At 39.7% G+C, this 22171-nt stretch overlaps 2 protein-coding genes across 4 annotated transcripts in view; both read left to right on the top strand.

Moving 5' to 3' along the window:
* The window catches only part of LOC115006734 (1-phosphatidylinositol 4,5-bisphosphate phosphodiesterase gamma-1-like), a 29709-nt gene extending 20471 nt beyond the window's left edge, over window positions 1-9238 (top strand). The window contains 14 exon segments of the mRNA XM_029429178.1: window positions 235-312; window positions 1124-1174; window positions 1176-1228; window positions 1309-1405; window positions 1501-1567; window positions 2155-2321; window positions 2479-2575; window positions 2665-2889; window positions 3748-3893; window positions 4400-4514; window positions 4603-4764; window positions 6086-6174; window positions 6393-6577; window positions 7120-9238. Coding sequence (XP_029285038.1) covers window positions 235-312; window positions 1124-1174; window positions 1176-1228; window positions 1309-1405; window positions 1501-1567; window positions 2155-2321; window positions 2479-2575; window positions 2665-2889; window positions 3748-3893; window positions 4400-4514; window positions 4603-4764; window positions 6086-6174; window positions 6393-6577; window positions 7120-7180 — 1593 coding nt within the window. The 3' untranslated portion in view covers window positions 7181-9238.
* A 4380-nt stretch (window positions 9239-13618) lies between these two features.
* On the top strand, window positions 13619-18849 carry LOC115007249 (alanine aminotransferase 2-like). Of its 3 annotated transcripts, XM_029430028.1 has the most exons (12): window positions 13619-14081; window positions 14167-14242; window positions 14937-15026; window positions 15321-15429; window positions 15532-15665; window positions 15899-16142; window positions 16232-16311; window positions 16427-16563; window positions 16999-17173; window positions 17325-17480; window positions 18253-18365; window positions 18450-18849. In XM_029430028.1, the coding sequence occupies exons 1-12, from the start codon at window positions 14017-14019 to the stop codon at window positions 18574-18576; spliced, it is 1506 nt and encodes a 501-aa protein (XP_029285888.1). In that variant the 5' UTR covers window positions 13619-14016; the 3' UTR covers window positions 18577-18849. The 3 variants fall into 3 exon arrangements, with proteins under 3 accessions (XP_029285888.1, XP_029285889.1, XP_029285890.1); XM_029430029.1 differs by having other exon boundaries at window positions 13976-14242; XM_029430030.1 differs by lacking the exons at window positions 13619-14081; window positions 14167-14242 and adding an exon at window positions 15119-15144 and having other exon boundaries at window positions 15000-15026.
* The last annotated feature ends 3322 nt before the right edge of the window (window positions 18850-22171 follow it).

The following is a 22171-nucleotide window of genomic DNA, read 5'->3' as shown; positions in this document are numbered from 1 at the left end:
GAAAATCACAATTAAAAATATAAAACAATACAGCGATACAATGTATGTGGCAGTAAGCACTAAGTCTTACTTGCACAACACAAATATCCAGACTGGCTTTGTTTAACCTTCATATATCGTATGCATTGATGAACATTTCAGCATTAAATCCAACATTTATGAGTTTAATAGCAGCATTAAACCACAGGATTAACCATTATTACTAACTATTATTATGTGTTGTTTATGTGTCAGGAGCTTGACTACGGGGCGCTGTATGAGGTCCGCACTCCTCATTTCTACGTGGAGGCCAATAAGATGCCCACAGCTCGGGTAAGTGAGACTGATTGTGCTGCGGACCTCCAGTTTTAATCAATGATTATCATATCTATCATATCTAGTAAATGATTAGCAGATTCTATTACCATTAAAACTAATCTGGATAGACTTTTCTTTATAATCGTCAACAGAGAAATTCACAACTTGTAGCAGAAGCAGTACAAGTACAAAGTACAGGAATGTTGTCAACGTTGTAAAAGTAGAAATGTTTGTAATGCAATGTACTCATTTAAAGGAGTGAAAGTTAAATCACTAATATTAGAGTATCGACTGCCATTTTATTCAATATCAAATAAATAAATACATAAATATATATGGCTGTGAAATAAACCCTGAAATAAATAAATGTGGCATTATGAAATATAAGTCCCCTGAAATAAATAAATATAGTCTTTTTTGAAAAATAAAAACCTATTTATTTATTTATTGAATTGTATTGTCTCATTTATGTTTATATTTATTTACAAAATGTGTTGCCTCATTTATTTATACTATATATATTTAAATGTATAGCCATATTAATTTATTTTATAGCCTTATGTATTTAATATTGAATAAAATGGCTTACCAGAGAAGAGAAGAGATAGAAATCTTGTATCTCCAGTTTGAGAGCTTGTTGTGCTTTCAGGTGAGTTCAAAGAAGAAGGGAAAAAACTAATTAGGAAAGATGCATTGAAGGAGGAAAGGGATGTTTTTGAGTGGGGAAATGGAAATCTTTCTGACTTTGGCCCCCCCCTAGTCCTCGTATCTAAAAGTTCACTGTGGCAGACAGACTGATGATGCCTCTTGCTGCTGTGTGTTTCAGTGTACGGTCAAAGCTCTGTACGACTATCGCGCTCAGAGGGAAGACGAGCTCTGTTTTCCCCAAACAGGCGCTTATCCTCAATGTGGAGAAGCAGGACGGAGGCTGGTGAGTGAATATCAGTGCACCATGTGACCTCCTGTTACATCTATAGCAGCTTCTCATGAACCTGTGTGGTGCGTCTTTAGGTGGCGAGGTGACTACGGAGGAAAGAAGCAGCTGTGGTTTCCCGCAAACTACGTGGAGGAGGTTCCCAGTTCTCCCACCAGAGAGCTGAACGAAGTGGTGAGTTCTGATTCTTAGCTGGAGCTGTGAGAATGCCAGATGACCAGTTTACATTTCCAATTATAATCCATCTTCTGCTGTTGTTGTTGTCTCAGTCCACAGAGAACAGTCCTCTTGGGACATTTCTCAAGGGCTTCATTGATGTACCCACCTGCCATGTTGGTGAGTCCCGTAAGCAAACATGTTTCTGAGCCAAACAGAGGTGTATTCTTTCAGATTGTCTTAGGCCAATTATCCTGTTTTGTCAAGTGTGACTTGCCAATTTGAATTATGCAATTTAACCCAGACATCCTACAGAAAACCACACAAAATCACTTTGTTTTTAAGCAGGAATTCTCAACGTCTTCATTTATCTTTACAATCTAGCAACATTCAAGGAAACTCATTTTCTTCATCTTTATGTATACTGCACGCTCAGGAGACTGTTGAGCAGGTTGGTGTTCAGCGATGACATTTCTCCCTCTGACTAATGTAATGCAACTCTAATGGAAAATTTGCAAATTCTACTTTTTCGAGCCACAAGTATTTTTAACACCTGTTTTAACCTGTTTTTTACTAATTCAAATTAACACTTTTTTTGTTGGTATTTTAAATAGCTCTATTAGTAGATCAACTCTGTGTTTTGTTGTCTTCATAGCAAACTTCCTAAAAAAACGTACATCTAATAATCAATCCTGAGAAACCTTCTGACACAAAACTCTCTCTCTCTCTGACACTTCACCTCCTCCTCCCTCCATCTCTTTGTCCAGTGGTGCATAAGGACGGGAAGAATTTGCGTCCCTACGTGTTCACGATCCAGTCCCAGCAGCTGTCGTCTCACCCGGTTCAGACCCTGGATGTGGCAGCAGACAGTCTGGAGGACGTGACCGGCTGGGTCGCAAAGATCAGAGAGGCCACACAGAACGCTGACGCACGGGTCAGTGCGCAGAAAGTGATGCAAACTAAATCTTGGGAATAATATGAATGTATTGTATAAATGAAATAGAGACCATGTGAATATTAATCATTTAAAAGAGTTGTGACTGTAACTATATTGGTTTAACAGTATGATTGTCTTATCTCCTTGGTAACAGTTGCAGGAAGAGAAGCAAATGGAGAGGAGGAAGAAGATCGCAGTGGAGCTGTCTGAGCTTGTGGTCTACTGCAGACCCGTCCCCTTCAACGAGGACAGTAAGGATCAAACTGCTCTCTCTTCTTCTCTTGTCTCACTTCTTAAGTTTCTGTGTTTACGTTTTTTTTTAATTTGCTGCTGCTTCCAGAGATCGGGACAGAGAGGGCATGTTACCGGGACATGTCCTCCTTCCCAGAGACTAAGGCGGAGAAGTTTGCGACACGCAGCAGAGGGAAGCGCTTCCTGCAGTACAACCGCCGACAGCTTTCCAGAGTTTATCCCCGAGGACAGAGGCTGGACTCGTCCAACTACGACCCGTTGCCCATGTGGCTCTGTGGCTCCCAGCTGGTCGCACTCAATTTCCAGACCCCAGGTCAGTGTGCGAGTGTACGTTTACACAATGTCAGAGCAAACACGAGACACATAGAAGCAATCAGGTACACAATAGCAGGTACTTTATTTTCATTCTCACAGATCTGAACACTGAACACTGAAAGAAAAGAGAAAAAATAGACTGATACAAATATATAGAATTTGTAATCAAGTTTATCTTTGATTTGTATTACTAGAATTTGAAATGAGCAGTGTTACAGTTACAATAAAATGATTAGGTTGCTAAACACTAGTTAAGTAGCACTGACTTATTCACTACACTGACATTTCCTACTTGTCTTTCTAACTTAAAGATCTAAATACAGTGTTGTTATATTTAAATAAGGTAACCCTAATCATCACATTTTGACTGCAATAATGTGGCTACTAGGGTGAGAGATCAATATACTATATTGCATAATAATAATAATAATAATTATACAAACACATGCTGGATCGCAATTCATTAATAAATCTGAGGGGTCAAGAGATGGTTAATGGTAGAAAATCAGTAAGAAAAAAAGTCAGCAACGGAAATAGAAATAAAAAAAGACGTTTCTTCTTCTTCTATACAATGAGTTTACGTCTCCAGGCAGATATAGTAACTAAGAAGAAAGAATAACAGTTTCCTGGTGGTCATCGTTAAAATGTTTTTCTAGGTGACAAGTAGTACTTGAACGCATCATTAGTTTTGGTCTTAGTGAGGTTTTTGGGGAGGATAACCAGGATCATCTTTCAGGTCCTCTGATGGACACACTCGTCATACATTTCAGCAACAGGCTCTTAACACTGAGGATGTGTGTGTGTGTGTGTGTGTGTGTGTGTGTGTGTGTGTGTGTGTGTGTGTGTGTGTGTGTAGATAAGCCCATGCAGCTGAACCAGGCCTTGTTCCTGCTGGGAGGTGCCAGCGGCTTCGTTCCCCAGCCTGATGTCATGAGGGACGACGTCTTTGACCCTTTCGATAAAGACACGTTACATGTGGAGCCAATCACCGTCCAGTTACAGGTCAGACAGACTTAAGCACACATTTTAAGACATTTATAAAAATCCGTCAAACCGGCTGAAAAGTGATTTTCTTTCTTATCATATTAGATTTGGTCTTTGGGCACATGGGTATACAGTGTTTTCTATACATTTCATTATATTTTAGGGTAAAAAACAGTAGTCCTCTGCGCTAAGAGACTAAATATAGTATCATAAGAAAATGGCTGTATCCCAGGAGTACAAGTATTTATATGAACAATACTTGAATTCCAAAGATATGCTCACAAGGACAGTGTAAAATATACTTCCTCCGGAAGACATTTCATAAACACAATGTTAGTGTTTTTCTTTATCTTTCAAAAATCCCACTCATCAAAAGTGTTACCGTTAGATACTTGCCCAAAGTATGTCTGTGCCAGATTTCAGTCTTTGGGCAGAACTGGATGAAACCTACTTGTCACACTTAAATATGACACATTTTCAGTGTCGTAGCTGCTTCTCAAGTCTGCTTTCTCGTCTTGGATCAGGTGCTGGGAGCCCGTCATCTCCCTAAAACCGGCCGCAGCATCGTCTGTCCCTTTGTGGAGGTGGACATCTGTGGAGCTGATGACGACAGCTGCAAATGCAAGACGGACGTCGTAGGTAAGACTGCCTCGTGGCTACAACATCCTGAGTCCTCATGTGCTCACTGGCTGTGTACTGACCGCCTCTTCCTCCTGACCCCCGCCAGCTGATAACGGTCTGAATCCTGTGTGGGTGCAGAGGCAGTTTGTGTTTGACATCCACAACCCCACCTTCTCCTTTCTGCGCTTCACTGTCTACGAGGAGGACATGTTCAGTGATCCTAACTTCCTGGCTCAGGCGACCTACCCTGTCCGTCTGCTACGAACAGGTGAATGTGGAATAACTGCAAATATCTGCACACCCCAGTACATTTAATGCCATGCTTAAGTGTTACAAAAAAGCCAACAGTAATTGATGGTCTGAGGCAGTGTTACTCATTGCACGGCTCGCGAGCCTCCTGCGGCGTTAACCAATCAGATTTCGAGTTGGGGACACCGGGGCCAGCTAGAAGGCGTACGATACCGTCAGCACATCCACGTCTTTTGATTGGATATGCACTATTGAGAGGCAGAGCTAGCAAACTTTGAACGAGCTAATTTGTGTAGATTTCTACAAGCTGTTTTTTTTCAACCCACAATGGCTGAAGGAGGAGAAGAGGTCGATTTGGTCGCTCACAGCCTCCGAGAGGCACTGCACATTGTACTGCTGGGAATGCCTGCTATTTACAACTAAATGTTTCGTTATACTATATATATGTATATATGTATATATACGCCTGGTTATACTGCGTTTCTGTCTAAATGTATAGTTTATAGAGCCATGACGTCATAATGATGGTATTAAGAGGTGGAATAATTCAGGTAGGACTGTGTAGGACATCACTGAAGGCCTAGGTGGGAAATGCACGGCCCGCCACTGGTCTGAGGGAAGAAGCCAAAAAAGTATTTATAAAAGCATGCACAAACAGACGCATAGTGGTAATAAAGAATACAATTTACAGAAAACACACCAAATATACACAAGATCTGTAACAACCCACAAAGTACACTTGTATGTGTCTAGAGCGTAAAACTTGAATATCATGCGACGAGAGCGTCGGGTATTAACCATCATAATAGCACGCAATAACAGGAAGAAGAGAGTAAATTGCAACACTTTATAAGATCAATATGTACTCAGATAGATCTATTACATCAGTGAAGACATTATAATGATAATATACTCAGTACATCAGTAAACAAAGTAACTGTAAAATATACATTATATAAATATATATACAGTATACACACACGCGATAGTATAAAGTACACTTCCAAATGTTACACTTGTCAGGCGGGTGAGCTAGATCAGAACCTCTTGAGTATCAGGTATGAAGTCATAAAGTCATGTGAGAACAAGAAAAACAGAAAAAAAGGGAATTTAGACTTACTTACCACAGCAATGGAGAGGTGGCAAATAAAATTTTAACCACAAGCTGAGGATATGATGTCATGTCAACATCAGAGCAATTCAAGACGACGCAGAGCATATCTCAAACACAGCTGGTGAAGCTGAGGAGACCAAAGCTAGAGCTGAAAAATGTAAATTCTTCTTGCTGAAAACAAATGAAATACAGACACAATATTTCACAATGTGCTGTGTGTTTTCAGGCTACAGGAGCATCCCTCTTAAGAACAGCTACAGTGAAGAGCTGGAGTTGGCGTCCCTTCTGGTTCACATAGAGATCGTCAATGCAAAGGTAACCAGTGTTTCCTGCGGAGGAAAGTCCTTTTATTTTACATGGGCTTTTTAAAGGAATATACTACTGAAAAAAATCAGACATTGTTTTTAATGTATTTAATTTCTAGTATTTATGCATAAGGAGAGGGGAGAGAGATTAATTTGAATTCTACTGAAAGTTAATAAATGATAACTTCCACTTGCCGTGCTGTTCTCCGTTGCTCGCTGTGGCTGTAGGAGGAAGACGATGAGAACCTGTACATGTCCATCCAGCGGCTGCGGGATCGAACCAGCGAGCTGTCCAACCAGGTCTCCCTCATGGAGAGGTCGGGCTCAGGGGATCTCGGCTACCAGCAGAGTCTGGAGGAGCTCAGAGCGGCTCAGGACCAGCTGAGTGAGCTGGTGGAGGCTCGAAACCGCAGGTGACTGATCACAAAGATTCAGAAAAGAAGCATGTAATAATTGATTTGTGTAGACATATAAACATATTTAGACATTTTTCAATAGATGGGGTCCGCGCAGTCTGCCTGGGGGATTCAGCCCGGCTCAGAAAGGCGGCTCCGGCCGTTAGCATTGCAGCACCCTTCGCCCACATTGCCCTTTACCAGCTGAATTGCTTAACGATTAATTAATTATCAAAGTAGTTACGATTATCTTTTATCTTTTTGCATTACTATCATTTTATATAATGCATCCATAGTATACATGCATATAGTAATTTTTATTTTCCATTATTTATTGTGCATTTTATTACAGTAGCGCTACATCAAATTTTGGCATCTCCAAAGGGACTTTTAAAATCAGTCACAGTATCTTTACCTTTATCGTGCCTGTTGCAAGTCATCCTAAAATAACTATTTTCACATCTGAAGATGAACAGAAATATCAACAAAAACACAGTCATGGGATAACATTTATTTACAGCAGACGCATACAAAATAATATTTATTTTCTGCTTTTCCAGGCTGATGGAGAAAAAAAGGAGGGAGAAGATGAGGCAGCAGGTGTCAGCAAAGCGCAGCTAAACTCCCCGTCCACTAGAGAGCGCCACGCTGCAACACAAACTGTGCCTGACACGTCGCTACCAGAGCTGAGCAGCAGCAGCCTGAGGAGACATCGGGCTCTCTACAGCAGCGACGTGAAATCCTTTTATAACTGGAAATAAGAACATGTTCTTTCACAATAAAATGTGAGACTTTATAGCACCGTGCTGGACTAACAGCAGTGCAAAAAGTGACAAACCGAAGCATCTCATGGACTAAAGATAAAACCTCACTTAACTAAGCTATACAAACAATCATGGGCATAAGGCTGAAACACATTGAGAGCAAACTGGAAATGGGTTGAATTTCACTGACATGATTAGTCGATAAATCTACAACACATTTGATAATTGATTAATCTTTCAAGTCACTTTTTTAAGCAAAAAGCTGCTTTTCTTTGTGTTATGTGATCATAGATTGATAACATTTGGGTTTTGGACTCTTTTTCATAAAGAACAAAGATCAAACAATTAGTCGAATAATCGCTAAATAAAACAATCAGTTGCAGTTCTAATCCTGGCGAGTAGGTCTGCTAGAGTTTTAGACACTTAATGTTGTGAATGTCAGCTAATTATCATAAATGTGCAGCTGGCTAACAGTAAGCAATTTTTACAACAAAAGATTAATCATGTACAACTTTTTCTTCTTTTAATCATTATGCTGGTGATCTCTTCGGTCTGTGATCAGTTCTGAATTAGCTCAGATTATTAATTATTATTCTTGACACCTTTTAGAAACATTTTAGTGTAGAAGGTATAATGCTCCACAAACCAGAACTGATATCAACACATGCTTTTGGAAATTAAGAGTGAACTTGATGAGATTGATGAGCTTAAAACTGTGTTTGGGTCTTCAGTAAAGACAGAGGAGAAGAAATCTCAAGTTACACGAATGGATGGAATTTTAAGTAAAACTATGTGGTTGGAAATAAGAAAGCAGTGGGCACAGCTAGCAAAATAAGTTAATATCACGTACGTGCCTTAGATGTTGTGCGTTGTGGAATATAATTACTCTAACAAAGTCAAAAGAAAACAACTCTACAATTGGAATAGTGTCTCTTAGAAGGAAACTTCTAACAAACTGGAGGAGGAATCTACTCGTTTGGCTTGTACCACTTCTCATGAAACGGGTTAAAAGGGATTTTAAGACTGAAGTCTGTTCCTCCTAATCAAGACCAAGTCTTTTTTTAGGGGTGATCACATGAACTCTGCCCCCAGGGGGTGAGAGCATCCTGTCACACCTGTTCTACCTGGGAGAGCACAAACTGGAAAAACAAATCCTCACCAAGCCACACAGAAGATCTTCGAAGGGCTCTAAATATATCTACATTACCTTCAAAGATGCACAAGAACAGCGGGAGACAATAATCCTTACAGCGCCCCCTGGATGTCACCTGCACAGGGGCTCAGGTGTGTTTGTCCCAGTCGTGGACATGCACACGACGAACAAGGGCTATCGCAGAAAACTAGCAAAGCACTCTTTTGCGTCTCGCCTCACATCCGCACCACCGGACCAGTTCCCATCATCTGGCTCTAATCAACAGATGTGCCTCAACTGGTCCTGGATCTTCCAAAAAAAAAACAAGTTCAAATCGACTCACTGCATGGCTTCATATCTAATGACCCCCGCTCTGCCCTATAGCTTCTTCACCTTCCCATCATCCTCCTGTCTGATTTCTCATTGTATATAACTTCTTTTATTTATCAAACCGGTGTAGATCCTGTTTTAATAGATTAAAGAACTTTGAAACTACTGTAACTTTATGTAGGAATTAATATTGTGTCCCTTTAAATGACCTCCTAGACACAAACCTATCTTTCCCCTCACGCTGCAGTTGCACTGGGGTGGGGGGGGGAAGGGGGGTGGGGTTGAACTTCTATGCAAAGGTCGTCTTCTTGGCCTATAGCCATTGTGTATTAGGAGATTTGACTCAAGTTAAGTTTTCTCTGTATCTATGCTGACTCCAGTATCATTACTCTGCATTACAAATCATGTGCACGTTTCCATTTATTAAAGTTCTTTCATCAATATGTGAATCTATATCCATGTCTGTGCTCTTTTTTTGTGTACGTCAGCTACAACACCGCTGTGGAAACGTTGGACGTATTTGGACTCTGACACATTTTGAGCTACTTTTCATATACGCCGGCATGTTTCTGCCATACGGCGCTGTGTGACAGCGCCGTATGTCTGGCGTGTTCGCGTATTGTCTGCGTCCTTCAAACGATCACAACTTACCCTTAATTTATATCAACCTATTGCAGATATTTCGTATAAGCCGGCATACGTTTCTGTCATACGGATATGTGTGACAGGGCCTTAACACTTGATGGATGCAGTCCTTGTACTTTTTATATTCTTATCTTTGTAACTTTAAGATATGTCTGTTATTTTGTTTCTGGTCAAATCAAATCAAATGTATTTGTATAACCCAATATCACAAATTATACATTTGTCTCGGTGTGCTTTACAGACTGTACAGGTTACGACACCCTCTGTCCTTAGACCCTCGCACAAGTGAAAACTTCCTAAAAGAAACCCCATAATTAAAGGGGGAAAAATGGAAGAAACCTCAGGGAGAGCAACTGAGGAGGGATCCCCCTCCCAGGACGGACAGACGTGCAATAGATGTCATATGTACAGGATAAACAACATAGTACAAATACAACATTTGACAGAAATTATGACAGAAAGTTTGGATGAATCCAGGAAAATGTCAAAAAGGCTTCCCGGTATCCAGCAGGACCAGGGCAGCAGGCGCAGCCACGATTCCTGATCCTGATGTAAACTTTGAAAGTGGCAACCTGCCACATGAGAGACAGACACTCCGCTTTTTGTTTTTTTAATTGCATTACAGAAAATAAAGAACTTTATCACAATATTCTAATTTTCTGAGACAGTCCTGTATAAGGTGAATAGAATCGGTCCAAGTACAGAACCCTGCGGAACTCCAAGACTGACTTTGGCTGTCATGGAGGATTTATCGTTAACACATACAAATTGAGATCGCTCAGATAAATAGGACTTGAACCAGCTTAGTGCGGTTCCTTTTATGCCAACACAATGTTCCAGTCTCTGTAGTAGAATGTCCTGATCAACAGTGTCGAAAGCAGCACTGAGGTCTAACAAGACACGAACAGAGACAAGTCCTTTGTCTGAAGCCAACAGAAGGTCATTGGTAACTTTCACCAGTGCCGTCTCTGTGCTATGATGAACTCTAAATCCAGATTGAAAAACCTCAAATAAACTATTATGTAAAAAATCACATAACTGTTTTGCAACTGCTTTCTCAAGGATTTTAGCGAGAAAGGGTAGGTTAGATATCGATCTATAGTTGGCTAAAACCTCTGGATCAAGACTAGGCTTTTTAAGAAGTGGTTTTATTACAGCTACTTTAAAGGATTGTGGTGCGTAGCCAGATAATAGAAACAGGTTGATCATATTTAATAACGAGGTGTTAATTAAGGGTAAAACTTCTTTAAACAGTTTAGTTGGAATCGGGTCTAAAAGACAGGTTGATGGCTTAGACCAGGGGTTCCCAAATGGTGTGCCGCAGCACACCAAAAAAATCCCGGTGTGGCGTAGGATTTTGAAACAATTAGGCCTATTGTATTTAACTGTTGTCAGGTAAATTAATCCTGATTTGTATTAATCCACACTGGAAAGACTATCACATGTATTTTTCTACCTCAATCAATATGTATTACGACACTACGAATATGTTTCTGCACTATTATGTATTTTCTGCACAATTATGTATTTTCTGCACTGAATGTATTACAAACATAATAGGGACACTTCCCCTTTAAGAGTAACAGGTCAACAAACCATCACTTCCTGACTGCGGACGGAGGAGCGTGTAGGCGCCAAACTGGGACCAATGAGGAGAAGGTCAACGCCTACTCCATGTATTAGATGCGATGTTTTCAAATGTTTGGACACACTGGAGCGGAGCCGTGAGACAGAAACATGGGGGCTCTTTGAGCTATGCAGTCTATGGAAACGGCGACGCAAAATGTGTCCTCAGCTGAGAATATTTTCTATGTTTGACTTATCATGTTAAATAAATATATCGATTGAACTAGAGGATTGCTGTTTTGATTCGACATTTAAGCTCCGAGTTCTTCAGCTTTTTCCCAACCCTTTACTGTACAGAAGGTTATGGATGATTTATTATTGACTTCAGTGTTTCCCCTAGGTTTACTGCTCTGCGGAGTGCTGCCTGGGCTGGATGAGGTCCGTGCGTGGCGCAGATTATTTAAATTCTCTCCTTGCTTTTTCTCCGCTCGGTCTCTGGCGGTAAGTGTGTACGCTCGCGCGCGCGCGTGTGTGTGTGGGTTCGGAAGCGGAGTTCCGCCCTTCACGAAGCAGAACAGAGGAGAGCAGATAATGTAAATACGCAAAGCAACTGAAACGTGCACATAAATAAGATAAATGACATAAGCGTTTAGTTTATTTAATAAAAGGGCACCTGTTCAATGTGAAAAGTGAGTTGTAAATATATAAAAAACGTCAAACGTTGAATATCAGGGAGGGCCCAGCGCAGGGAAACACTGTACTTTATCGGTACTTTGTCCTACACACTTATTTCACAATATATAAATAATAGGTTTTATATGCTTTGGCCTAAATTTAAATAACACAATCATTAAAAATAAATCTGTCAAAGCGAACCCGTTTTAGCCATTTGCGCACGGTGGGAAATATTAGAGTGTGACACATCAAAGGCTCTTTGCTTGTGTGAAGGAAAATAGCTTCTTACAAGGACTAGACTAAATAAATGTTCACAGAGTGATAACAGTGACACTATGTGTTATAGAGGAGATTTTTCCCAGATATGAACACAGGTGTGCCTTGAGATTTTGGCTTGGTTTTTGGTGTGCCTTCGCTCCATAAAGTTTGGGAACCCCTGGCTTAGACGATGAGATTGTTGAAGTTAGTTGGTTAAGGTTGATTGGAGTAAAACAGTCTAGATATATTTCAGGAGTTACAGATGTTTTTTAAAATTCCGGCAGTTGAAGTTAAGTCATTACCAATTGAGGTCAGGAGGAAATTAATTTTGTCTCTAATAATTATAATTTTATGGTTAAAGAAACTCATGAAGTCGTCACTACTGAGAGATATAGGAACAGAAGGCTCTGTAGAGCTGTGGCTCTCTGTCAGCCTGGCTACAGTGCTGAAAAGAAACCTGGGGTTGTTCTTATTTTCTTCTATTAAGGAAGAGTAATAAGCTGCTCTGGCATTACGGAGAGCCTTCTTATACGTTTTAAGATGATCTAACCAGACTAAACGAGATTCTTCCAATTTAGTGGAACGCCATTTACTTTCAAGATTTCTCGAGTTTTGTTTTAGTTTGCGGATTTGTAAATTAAGCTATGGAGCTTTCTTTTTCTGTTTTATGATCTTCTTTAGAGGAGCGACAGAGTCGAGTGTTATTCGCAGTGAGGCTGCAGCGCTATCAACAAGATGATTAATTTTGGAGCATTGGAGTCCTCTGTTATATTGATATTGAGTCCTGGTATTGAAAGTGCTGATGGAATCACTTCCTTAAATTTAGTCACAGCACTTTCAGATAGACATCGAGCGTAGGATATTTTGCCTACTGGCTTGTAGTCCAGTAACAGGACTTCAAAAGTTATTAAAAAATGGTCTGATAAAAGAGGATTATGTGGACACACTGATAAACTTTCAATTTCAACACCATATCCCAGAACAAGGTCCAGAGTGTGGTTTAAACAGTGAGTTGGTTCATGTACATTCTGACTGAACCCAATTGAATCTAATATTGAGATAAATGCATTATTAAGGCTGTCACTATCAACATCCACATGAATATTAAAGTCACCTACAATAATTACTTTATCTGTTTTAAGGACTAAACTTGATAAAAATTCTGAGAATTCAGATAGAAATTCAGATAGAAATTCAGAATACGGACCAGGTAGGGCGGTACACAGTAACAAATAAAACTGGCTTTATTGTTTTCCATGTTGGGTTTGAGAGCGTAAGAACAAGGCTTTCAAAAGAGTTATAGTTTAGTTTAGGCTTAGGATTGATCAAGAGGTTTGAGTCAAATATGGCCGCAACTCCACCTCCTCGGCCAGTACCTCGAGGAATGTGAGTATTAATATGACCAGGTGGAGTAGATTCATTTAGACTGACATATTCTTCATGTCTCAGCCAGATTTCAGTGAGACGAAATAAATCAATCTTATTATCTGATATTAAATCATTTACCAATCCAGCTTTCGTTGATAAAGATCTGATGTTTAAGAGCCCACATTTAATTTTTCGATTTAGTTGCACTTTTGCAGCGGTGGTGTTTATTTTAATTAGGTTTTCATGTATAACTCCTCTTCTGTTAACCATAGACTTGATTAGTTTCAGTGGTCGTGGGGCAGACACAGTCACTATGGGGATTTGAGTGGGTGACTGCCCGGAAAGAAGCACAGAGAAGTGTGTAAGACTGCAACTTTTTGTCCTGGTCTCAACTCTGGGTTCTGGGTTCTGTGGCACGTGGACATTGATTTAAAATCTTCAATGTTTGCTGATCGAGTGCCAAAATAATTGTGTTTATCAAAGCCTTTTAGTATTGGGACACATCTGACAAAATTATCAGAGGAGCAGCATTTGACCTTCATTGTGTTTCGGGAGGAATAATTTTTTCCCACAGAGGTTCCACTTGTACAAAGTCCAGCTTAGATATCAGATTAGAGGCTTGAAATGGGCACGAAATGTTATTCATCTAATAGGGGAGCTGTGTGAGACTAACGTGTTTCCAACAGGACAGTCTGGTTAACCATTCATCTCCCTTGTGCATGCAAGAAGAGTTTAACAGACGGGTTCATTTCCCACGTTTTGCTGCAAGCTCCTCATATTTAAGGTAGTTTTAAGTGAGTAGTTTGGAAATCCGAATAAAACCATTCCAGCAAAAAGACGATGACTTCCCTGCAAAATGTGAATCCCAGGGTGAGGAGGATCAGAGTGTCACCCCACACTGGCCTGCAGAGTCTGGCTGAACACATCACACAAGAGATCGCACAGGTAAGTGCTAATAATGTGTCTGTATGTATGTTTAGCCCCACGCTCACTATACTGTGTATACTGGAGAAATAGTCAGATATTGTCTGAGCATTTTTAAGGGGAGACACCTCTGGTGAATAGGGTACAAATGTCAACTAATAGACAGGTGGTGGCCTAGTGGTACAGCTTCCAAGACAGAACACCAGAGCAATGTACTTCACCCTGAACTGCTCCAGGGAGACTGTCCCTGTAGTTAGTTCACTGTAAGTTGCTCTGGATAAGAGAGTCTGCTAAATGACCTGTAATGTAATACCACAATGAAACTTCCCCGGTTGATTACTTACATTAACCTCTTTTTTTTTTAATATATATAGTATTATATATATATAATATAATATAATATATTTGGAAATATTTTTTGTTTTACAAATTGTCTGAAATGCTTGAATATGCAAATGAGGTATTATCTAACGCATGCTTTTGGAAAATTAAAGAGAAATCTACAGATGCAAATGAACAAACTAAAATAAACACAACTAAATTAATAAAAGAAAAATGTAAATTTTAAACAAATTTAAAGAGGTTTACTACACGTTCATGTCCTAATTTCCCATAACCCACAATTTGAGATTATTTGAATAGTTATGGTGTTTTTTTGCATCCACAATCCAGACTGGACTTGGTACTTTTTATATTTTAATATGTTCTTGTGCAGGGCGTGCAGAAACCCTTCAAAGAGGTGATTGATGTCAGCTCAGGTGATCCCCACAAAGCAGGAATGAAACCCATCTCATTCGTTCGCCAGGTTAGTTTTTATCAATTTCCTTTATTCTTCTCTTATTTTTCAGGATTTGAAAGCCATCAGAATTTCTAAAATGTTTAATTCTATTATTTCAGGATATCACAACAGTGTGTGATCTGTGGTAAGATTTTATTGATGACACAATAAAGTGTTCTAGTTTGAGTTTAGTTGATCTTTGACTATTCTCTTCATATTCTATGTTATTATAAGTTATCTATTTTGTAAACTTGTTCTCAGCAAGGTACAAAGTTTAAATATTCTCTAGTTTATTCTCCTAAATCCCGCCTATTTTCTCAGGTGTTGGCTGTGTGCCTGCACCCTGAGCTTCTGATGAACAAAACTCTTCCTCTGGAGGTCAGGCTGAGGGCTCAGAGGCTCCTGGAGGTCTGTGATGGAGAAAGTGTGGGTGAGGACCGGAAAAACACCTTTTCTGCACAATGTGTCTAGACTTTTAAATATGCGGCAGACTGGCATATTTAATTCGCAAATGTCCATGATCCATCCACAGGTTCCTATACTAACTCCTCCGGCCTGCCTCATGTCAAGCAAAGCATCGCTGAGTTCATCATGAGACGCGACGTTGGAGTGCCTTCATACGCCAAAGACATCTTCATTTCTGCTGGTTCTCAAAGGGCCCTGGTGGTATAAATACATTATCATTATTATCATAAGTATTCATTTACTAGACACTCTCTGAAATAATATCACATGCATGTGGATGATAAATGAATTCCCAGATCTCAGTAATCATTTTTGTGTTTAAAATGTCAAAACTGATAGAAATATTGGCCAAAACAACCCAAAATAAGACACAAGTTGTAATTACCTGGAATTATTCCTGAAAGCACTGAATTACATTGATGTGTTGTGTTAAGCTGATTGTGAAGCTGCTAGCCAGTGGGCAGGGGGAGACTTGGACAGGCGTGTTGACCCCTATGCCCTGCCCATACACCCTGCCCACGCTGCTGGATGAGGCCGGGGTGACACTGGTGCCGTACCAGCTGATGGAGGAGCAAGGCTGGGCTGTAGACCTGGACGAGCTGCACCGAGCTTTGAAGACCGCTCAGGGGCGCTGCAGTCCCAAAGCCATTTACATCAGCAACCCTGGAAACCCCACAGGTAAACAACATACAGTAGATACATTAGGGCCACCTGTTTAAACTTCCTTGCTATCTTCACATTGTGCGTGCTGCTGTTTGTCCTCCTAGGTCATGTGCAGGACTGGAAATCAATAGAGGAAGTGATTCAGTTTGCAGCAGCTGAGAGACTCCTACTGCTGGTTGATGAGGTGATCACAAACTGTATCTTTAAATTAGGATTTAAGGCAGTAACACAGCACAGTGGCAGCCTTTTGCTCACACAGTCTTTCACTAGCTATAACTTCCTTTCCCTCTGCACACCAGGTGTACCAGGACAGCGTGTATGGAAAGGGCAGGGACTTTATTTCCTACAAGAGAGTCCTGTCTGAGATGGGCAAAGAGTACTCAGAGACAGTGGAGTTGGTTTCTCTACATTCTATATCCAGCGCCCTCATGGGAGAGTGAGTTCTGTCTCTTATTGTTGCATTATATGTGCATATCTGTCATTTTGATAGTATATTGGTATTGTGTTTACTGACAGCATCATTCACATGATGCGTACTGCATGTGAATTGTACTATGCTATATGCTATAAGGTCGCAAAGAATACCGCTGCCGTTATTCTATATTTCTCGTATTGCTAGCAAAACTGACCAAACATTAGTCCGTTCTGTTGAATTTAAAAAAACAAAACAAAACAAAAAACTCACATCTTTATAATTTCATTTTCTTTTAAAGGATCAGAAATTCCTAAAACAGCTGTGCCATGTATTTTTTAACAATAGTGCAATTGGTTGGGGACTATTTGTATTGGTGGATTAATGTAATGTAGTCAAACATCCTCCACAAAAGTCAGAAGCAAGCAGCAAGTAACCAATTCTGCATCTGCTCCCCAGGTGCGGCCTGAGGGCAGGATACATGGAGCTGCTCAACATGGACCCAGAGGTGATGCATCTTGTTGATACTATGCTGTGTACTGATATCAGTACTCCAGTCACAGGACAGCTCGCTCTGGATCTCATGGTCAACCCACCAAAACCTGGAGACTCTTCCTATGACACATACACACAGGTGACACGTCTGCAGAGCCTCTTTGAGCTTACAAACAAATATTAAAGTGTCCAACATCGAGTCCTCATCCTGCTTCACTTGATTCAGGCAGACTTATGTGTAGGTCTCTGTCCTGTGTTGTGTAACTACTTACTCTTGTTCTTTATCAAAGGAGATTGTCTTCACTCGGACCACTTTGTCCCAGAATGCTCAGCGGGCTCAGGAATTCCTGAATGATCTACCAGGGATGAGCAGTCAGCCAGCGATGGGCGGAATCTACCTTTTCCCCCGCCTGGATGTACCATCTAAATTTTTAGAGCAGGCAAAGGTGGGAAAAATATATATTATAAGAACCTGCATGTTCATAGAAAAAGGTGTACTTCAATGTGGTGACAGTTGGTATTTAGAGGACTTCACCCAAATGCTGCATGTTTTTGCTATTTAATTTGTATTTATTATTGGTGCAGTGGGCAGTACATGAAACAGAGGTAGTGAAATACAATACATAGAAATAGACAAAAAACGAGGATATAAGAAAAAACAAAACAAGACAAAACAAAACAATGAAAAGAGACAGAATAAAATAAACAAACAAATATTGTTCTTATAAACATGAAAGCCAGTTGTGTCTAAAAGTGGTCATGTAGGATTTAGCAATTTGACACAATATTATTTATGCATTATATTTTCGAGTGTGTAGTAGTGGCTTCTACGCAGCCTGTCATGTCCAAATTTCCATTATTTTCCATATAATATAAAATCAACTTGTACAGTTTAATTTGACTTCTATAATCATCACAGCAAACTCTATCTTTACTTTTGCCAGAATTACATTATTTATAAAGTTTACATTGTACGATTTGTAGCACATTAGCTTAAATATGCATAAACATTGGTATGAATCTTTAGCAATGTTAACAGTTAAAGTGGGAATGTATACTAACAGCCTGTTGTTCTTACTGGCAGGTAGACTGCTGTTTTAAGCTAAAATGTATACTTAAAATATGAAGTTAATTAGCATTCTACAAATATAAAATCACCAATTTTTCTTTTAATACATTTTTCCAGCTAGTAGTAGCTCTGAAAAAATGTGCTTTCAGATATTGGAGGTGGAGGCAGATGTTCTGTACTGTCAGATGTTATTGGAGGAAGAAGGTGTGTTTTTAGGAGCAGGATCTCAGTATGGTGAAACAGCTGGCAACCACCATCTGAGGTGAGAGACATGAAGTTTGACACATTAGTCAGGTATGATGCATTTTCTCAAAAAGTGACATCATGTGCTTTCTCTCTCCTTCAGATTATGTATCCTTGTTCCCCCTGACACCCTTGAGCAGGTCCTGCCTCGCCTCGCTTCCTTTCACCTTCGCCTCGTGGACACGAATCTTCACCCTGACAAGTCCGCAGGCATGCGGGAAATATTGTGACCCAACGTATAGCCCTCTGTGAAGAAGGACATATCCTAAAATCAAGTGTCAATCTTAAGAAGGACAGAGAAGCTGAAGCTGCTAAAGAACCCTTTGCTACATTGTTTGCTACACAATTTTCACCCACACGCTTTGACTGTACTGTGACAGATGTATTCCTATGTAGGTTTAACATATGCAACACCAGTTTTTTAGTTCTTCTGCAAAATCACAAATAAAATTAAAATGTTTTTGTTTTACAGACATATTTTTATGTACATCAACTAAAAACAGATTAACAAACATGTGGAAAAGACTGTCTGTTACTATTTATTGCTGATTAAAGTCCCTTGTTTGACTGCAGACATGCTATTTACACCCGTTTCAATTCTATTTACATACATTTCAATGAGCTTTGAATACCTCATACATCTCTTATGGGGACCATTGTCCATACCTGCTACATTTTACGCTACATTTCATACGATATTCTGCAGGACTCATACCGTTCCAGCAGACCCTGATTGGTGTTTCTGGGACAATCCCAGAATACATCCATCATAGACCCTTATATTTGAAATTTCGGCTTACTGTATTTATTGTAGTACTGTGTTCCCGCAGTGCGTCAAGATACTCACATTCTGTCAGAGCTTGCATTATGTTACATGTACATAATGACATGAGTTCAGATGTATTATCTCCAGAGGGGGAAGAAGTATTTGGATCTTTTACTTAAAGAGCCTACAAAATGATATTTCGTGTTATTGGGCTTGGTATATGATAGAGGTTGCATTTCTATTGTGAAATGTGCCATATATTTGTTTTTATTATTGATGTATTCGTAATAAATCACGATCATAACAGCATAAAAATGACTTCCGCTAACAACAATCGGTCGCTACGCCGGGAGCATCCACTTCGGCAATGTTCGGGCGATGACGTCACAAGTAGAATACAGCCGCCGCCAGTGTTTGTCTGCGTTGAAGCGTCCAGCAAAGACTGCTGTCAATTATTACGAGAAAGAACGGACAACAATCGATCGTCAAGGATAATTGTGAAACGATGTGTGGTATGGGGATGTGGGGCCGTCTCCAAATCTAGCTTTCTGTGGCCAAAAGATGATAAAATGTTGCGTTTATGGACAAGACAAGTGCATCGATGAAACCGACGATTTGTGGACAGCACTTTGAGAGATCGTGTTTCAAACAAACTATGCTCGCCAAGGAAATGAGATTCAAAAATAATTTAAAACTGAACAGCAGATGCTGTGCCTACAATACTGCCGAGACCCCAGCCAGCACAAGCCAGCACGCCGACTCAAACACGTCCGCCGGTGCAGAGTCCTCCACCAAAGAGACGACGAAATGCATTCGCCAAAAGGGAGAGAGCGAAGGTAAGCCGTGCTACTTGTTTACTGTATTTATTATTTCAAGCATGAAGCTATAATCGGTCTAGGCCTACTGTATGTAACGAGTTTACACCAGCCCTAGCCGATATCTGTGTGTTATTGTTTGTAGTATTAATAACTTTAGCTAATTACACTTCATTAGCTTAATTAAGTATAGATTCAATGTTTATAACAGGCTTCCCCATTTTATTCTGTAGTTTGAGTAAAAGCGTGAGTCTATTTAACTTTTAACTATCACCCTATTATCACAGAGGTATTGAAACATTGGTGAATGAAGCCACTGACAGAACTGAGGATACCTGTATGATCAGCGACCATCTATTGGACATCCACACTGGGGAGGATGCTGTGTGTACACCAGTAAGTATACAGACTGTACGTCATCTGTACATTACAGTTGTAGTACCAGTAGACCTGCACATGACGTGTTAAAAATACAATCACCACATGCATGTACATAATTCATATATTTGTTTGAATTTGATATCATTGCTCTCTCAATCAATTCAACCACATATTTTATTATGAATGTTATTAGATATTATCTTTACGCAGACATGTATAAACATGCAATACAATTTCAAGCTGGTTTGAAAGATTTATTAGTAAAGTTGTGTTTTGTAAATTTCAGACATGTCAGAAAGAAAGTGCTGTGCAGACGGATCCCCCTTCACGGACACACCACAAGTCCATGCAGGCGCGACCACGTGTCAGGTCAGCTGGACTGCAAGTGCCAATCCATGTTGGTTGTTCCAAAGGATCAGCATCATAATATATATATATACACACATACATATATACATATTATATATAATGCTTGATTATAAAACATATTTTTTGTAGAGTATGTTACTGAACTCTTGACCGAGACTCAACGCTTTGTGCCAAGACAATGTTGATGAGGAACCTTTCGAAGTCCCAGATCCACTCAACAGTCGGTGGAAGAACCAAACAAGAGGGATGCTGTTATGCTGTATAGAAGCAGATTCAATCACTGAACTGACATTGTGTTTTGTTATCGACTCTAATAAAGTGCTGATACTTGAACGACGTGTAGTTGTCAGATGGAAACGTAGCACAGATCTTTTGAATGGCACATGATGGCATTCTGTGGTTCTTACCAAGCATTCCCCAGCAGAATCTCACCAGCTGGCGGTATGCCACATAGTGATACATTCTGTAAAGCACAAGATAATACATGTCAATGGTAATCACTGTGGGAACTTTTATTTTATTTGTTTTTACTATATATATGGAACTCAGCCATTGGTCAAGTGTAGCTGGCTGAGAATCAAGTGCACAGGGAGCATCTACAAAGAGATACTGCAAAAATACTCAATAACTTCATTGTTATAAAGTGTAGTGCTACCAAAGTTTGATCACTTCACACATCATGGGTATCCTGTATACTACAACACTATGTTTGGTAACATGTCATTTAGCATATTTTTATTGAGAAATTACTCAATAACTCCACTGTTATAAAGTGTAGTACCAAACACAAGTTTTATAATTAGAATGGATTTGGTGCTATTTTAGAAAAAGTGCTTTGGTTTATTTTTGGGGATTTTTTATTTGGAAACATATTCAAGTATTACGTAATGTAGCGCACCAAGATCACTTCGCACATCAATAGTTTCCTCTTGGTTATCCTACATCACATCAAAAGGCCTGGGATTTGAATTGTGTTGCATTTTCATATGGTTACAGATCAGCTCCTGTATTTAACCTTTTTGTTAAACAATAACTTTACTTTATTTTAAAGGCTGTATGCTCAGTTGGTTAAATAATGATTAAATCTTACACCAAATATGTGTAACAAATGGTATCAACTTTAAAGCTTGGGAAAGGGCTCTGCCTCCCCTGCCTCCCCTGACCGCACGTCCCCGGAACAGAGAATACGCAAATTCAGCGATTTTGACTATAAAAATGATCAAGATTATTGGAATGATACACAAAATGCAGTTATAGCACAGACCAGCGGACAAATATACATTTATATTTATTTTATTGTTATTTGTATTTTTACTTTTCATGATGACCGCACGTCCCTGCTCAGAACCAATATTTTCAGTAAAATATTTGTACACATCCTTTCATATTTTCGGTGCTTAACCACTCCCCGAACAGATTTTATGACAACCATGAGGTGTGTTCACGCTTGGTTTCTCTTACGCTTCTCATTGACACTTCATCGGTCGAACAGAT

This window comes from Cottoperca gobio, chromosome 4 (assembly GCF_900634415.1).
Source record: "Cottoperca gobio chromosome 4, fCotGob3.1, whole genome shotgun sequence".
Classification (NCBI taxonomy): domain Eukaryota; kingdom Metazoa; phylum Chordata; class Actinopteri; order Perciformes; family Bovichtidae; genus Cottoperca; species Cottoperca gobio.
The sequence above is the reverse complement of the archived record's forward strand: the minus strand, read 5'-3'. Positions and strand labels throughout refer to the sequence as shown.

What these genes read in the sequence shown, in the direction of transcription:
- LOC115007249 (XM_029430028.1), top strand. Translation starts at nt 14,017, where the DNA reads ATGCAAGAAGAGTTTAACAGACGGGTTCATTTCCCACGTTTTGCTGCA. An exon ending in GTTCTCAAAGGGCCCTGGTG is followed by an intron (nt 15,666 to 15,898) that starts GTATAAATACAT and finishes TGTTGTGTTAAG; the next exon opens with CTGATTGTGAAGCTGCTAGC. An exon ending in AATTTTTAGAGCAGGCAAAG is followed by an intron (nt 17,481 to 18,252) that starts GTGGGAAAAATA and finishes ATGTGCTTTCAG; the next exon opens with ATATTGGAGGTGGAGGCAGA.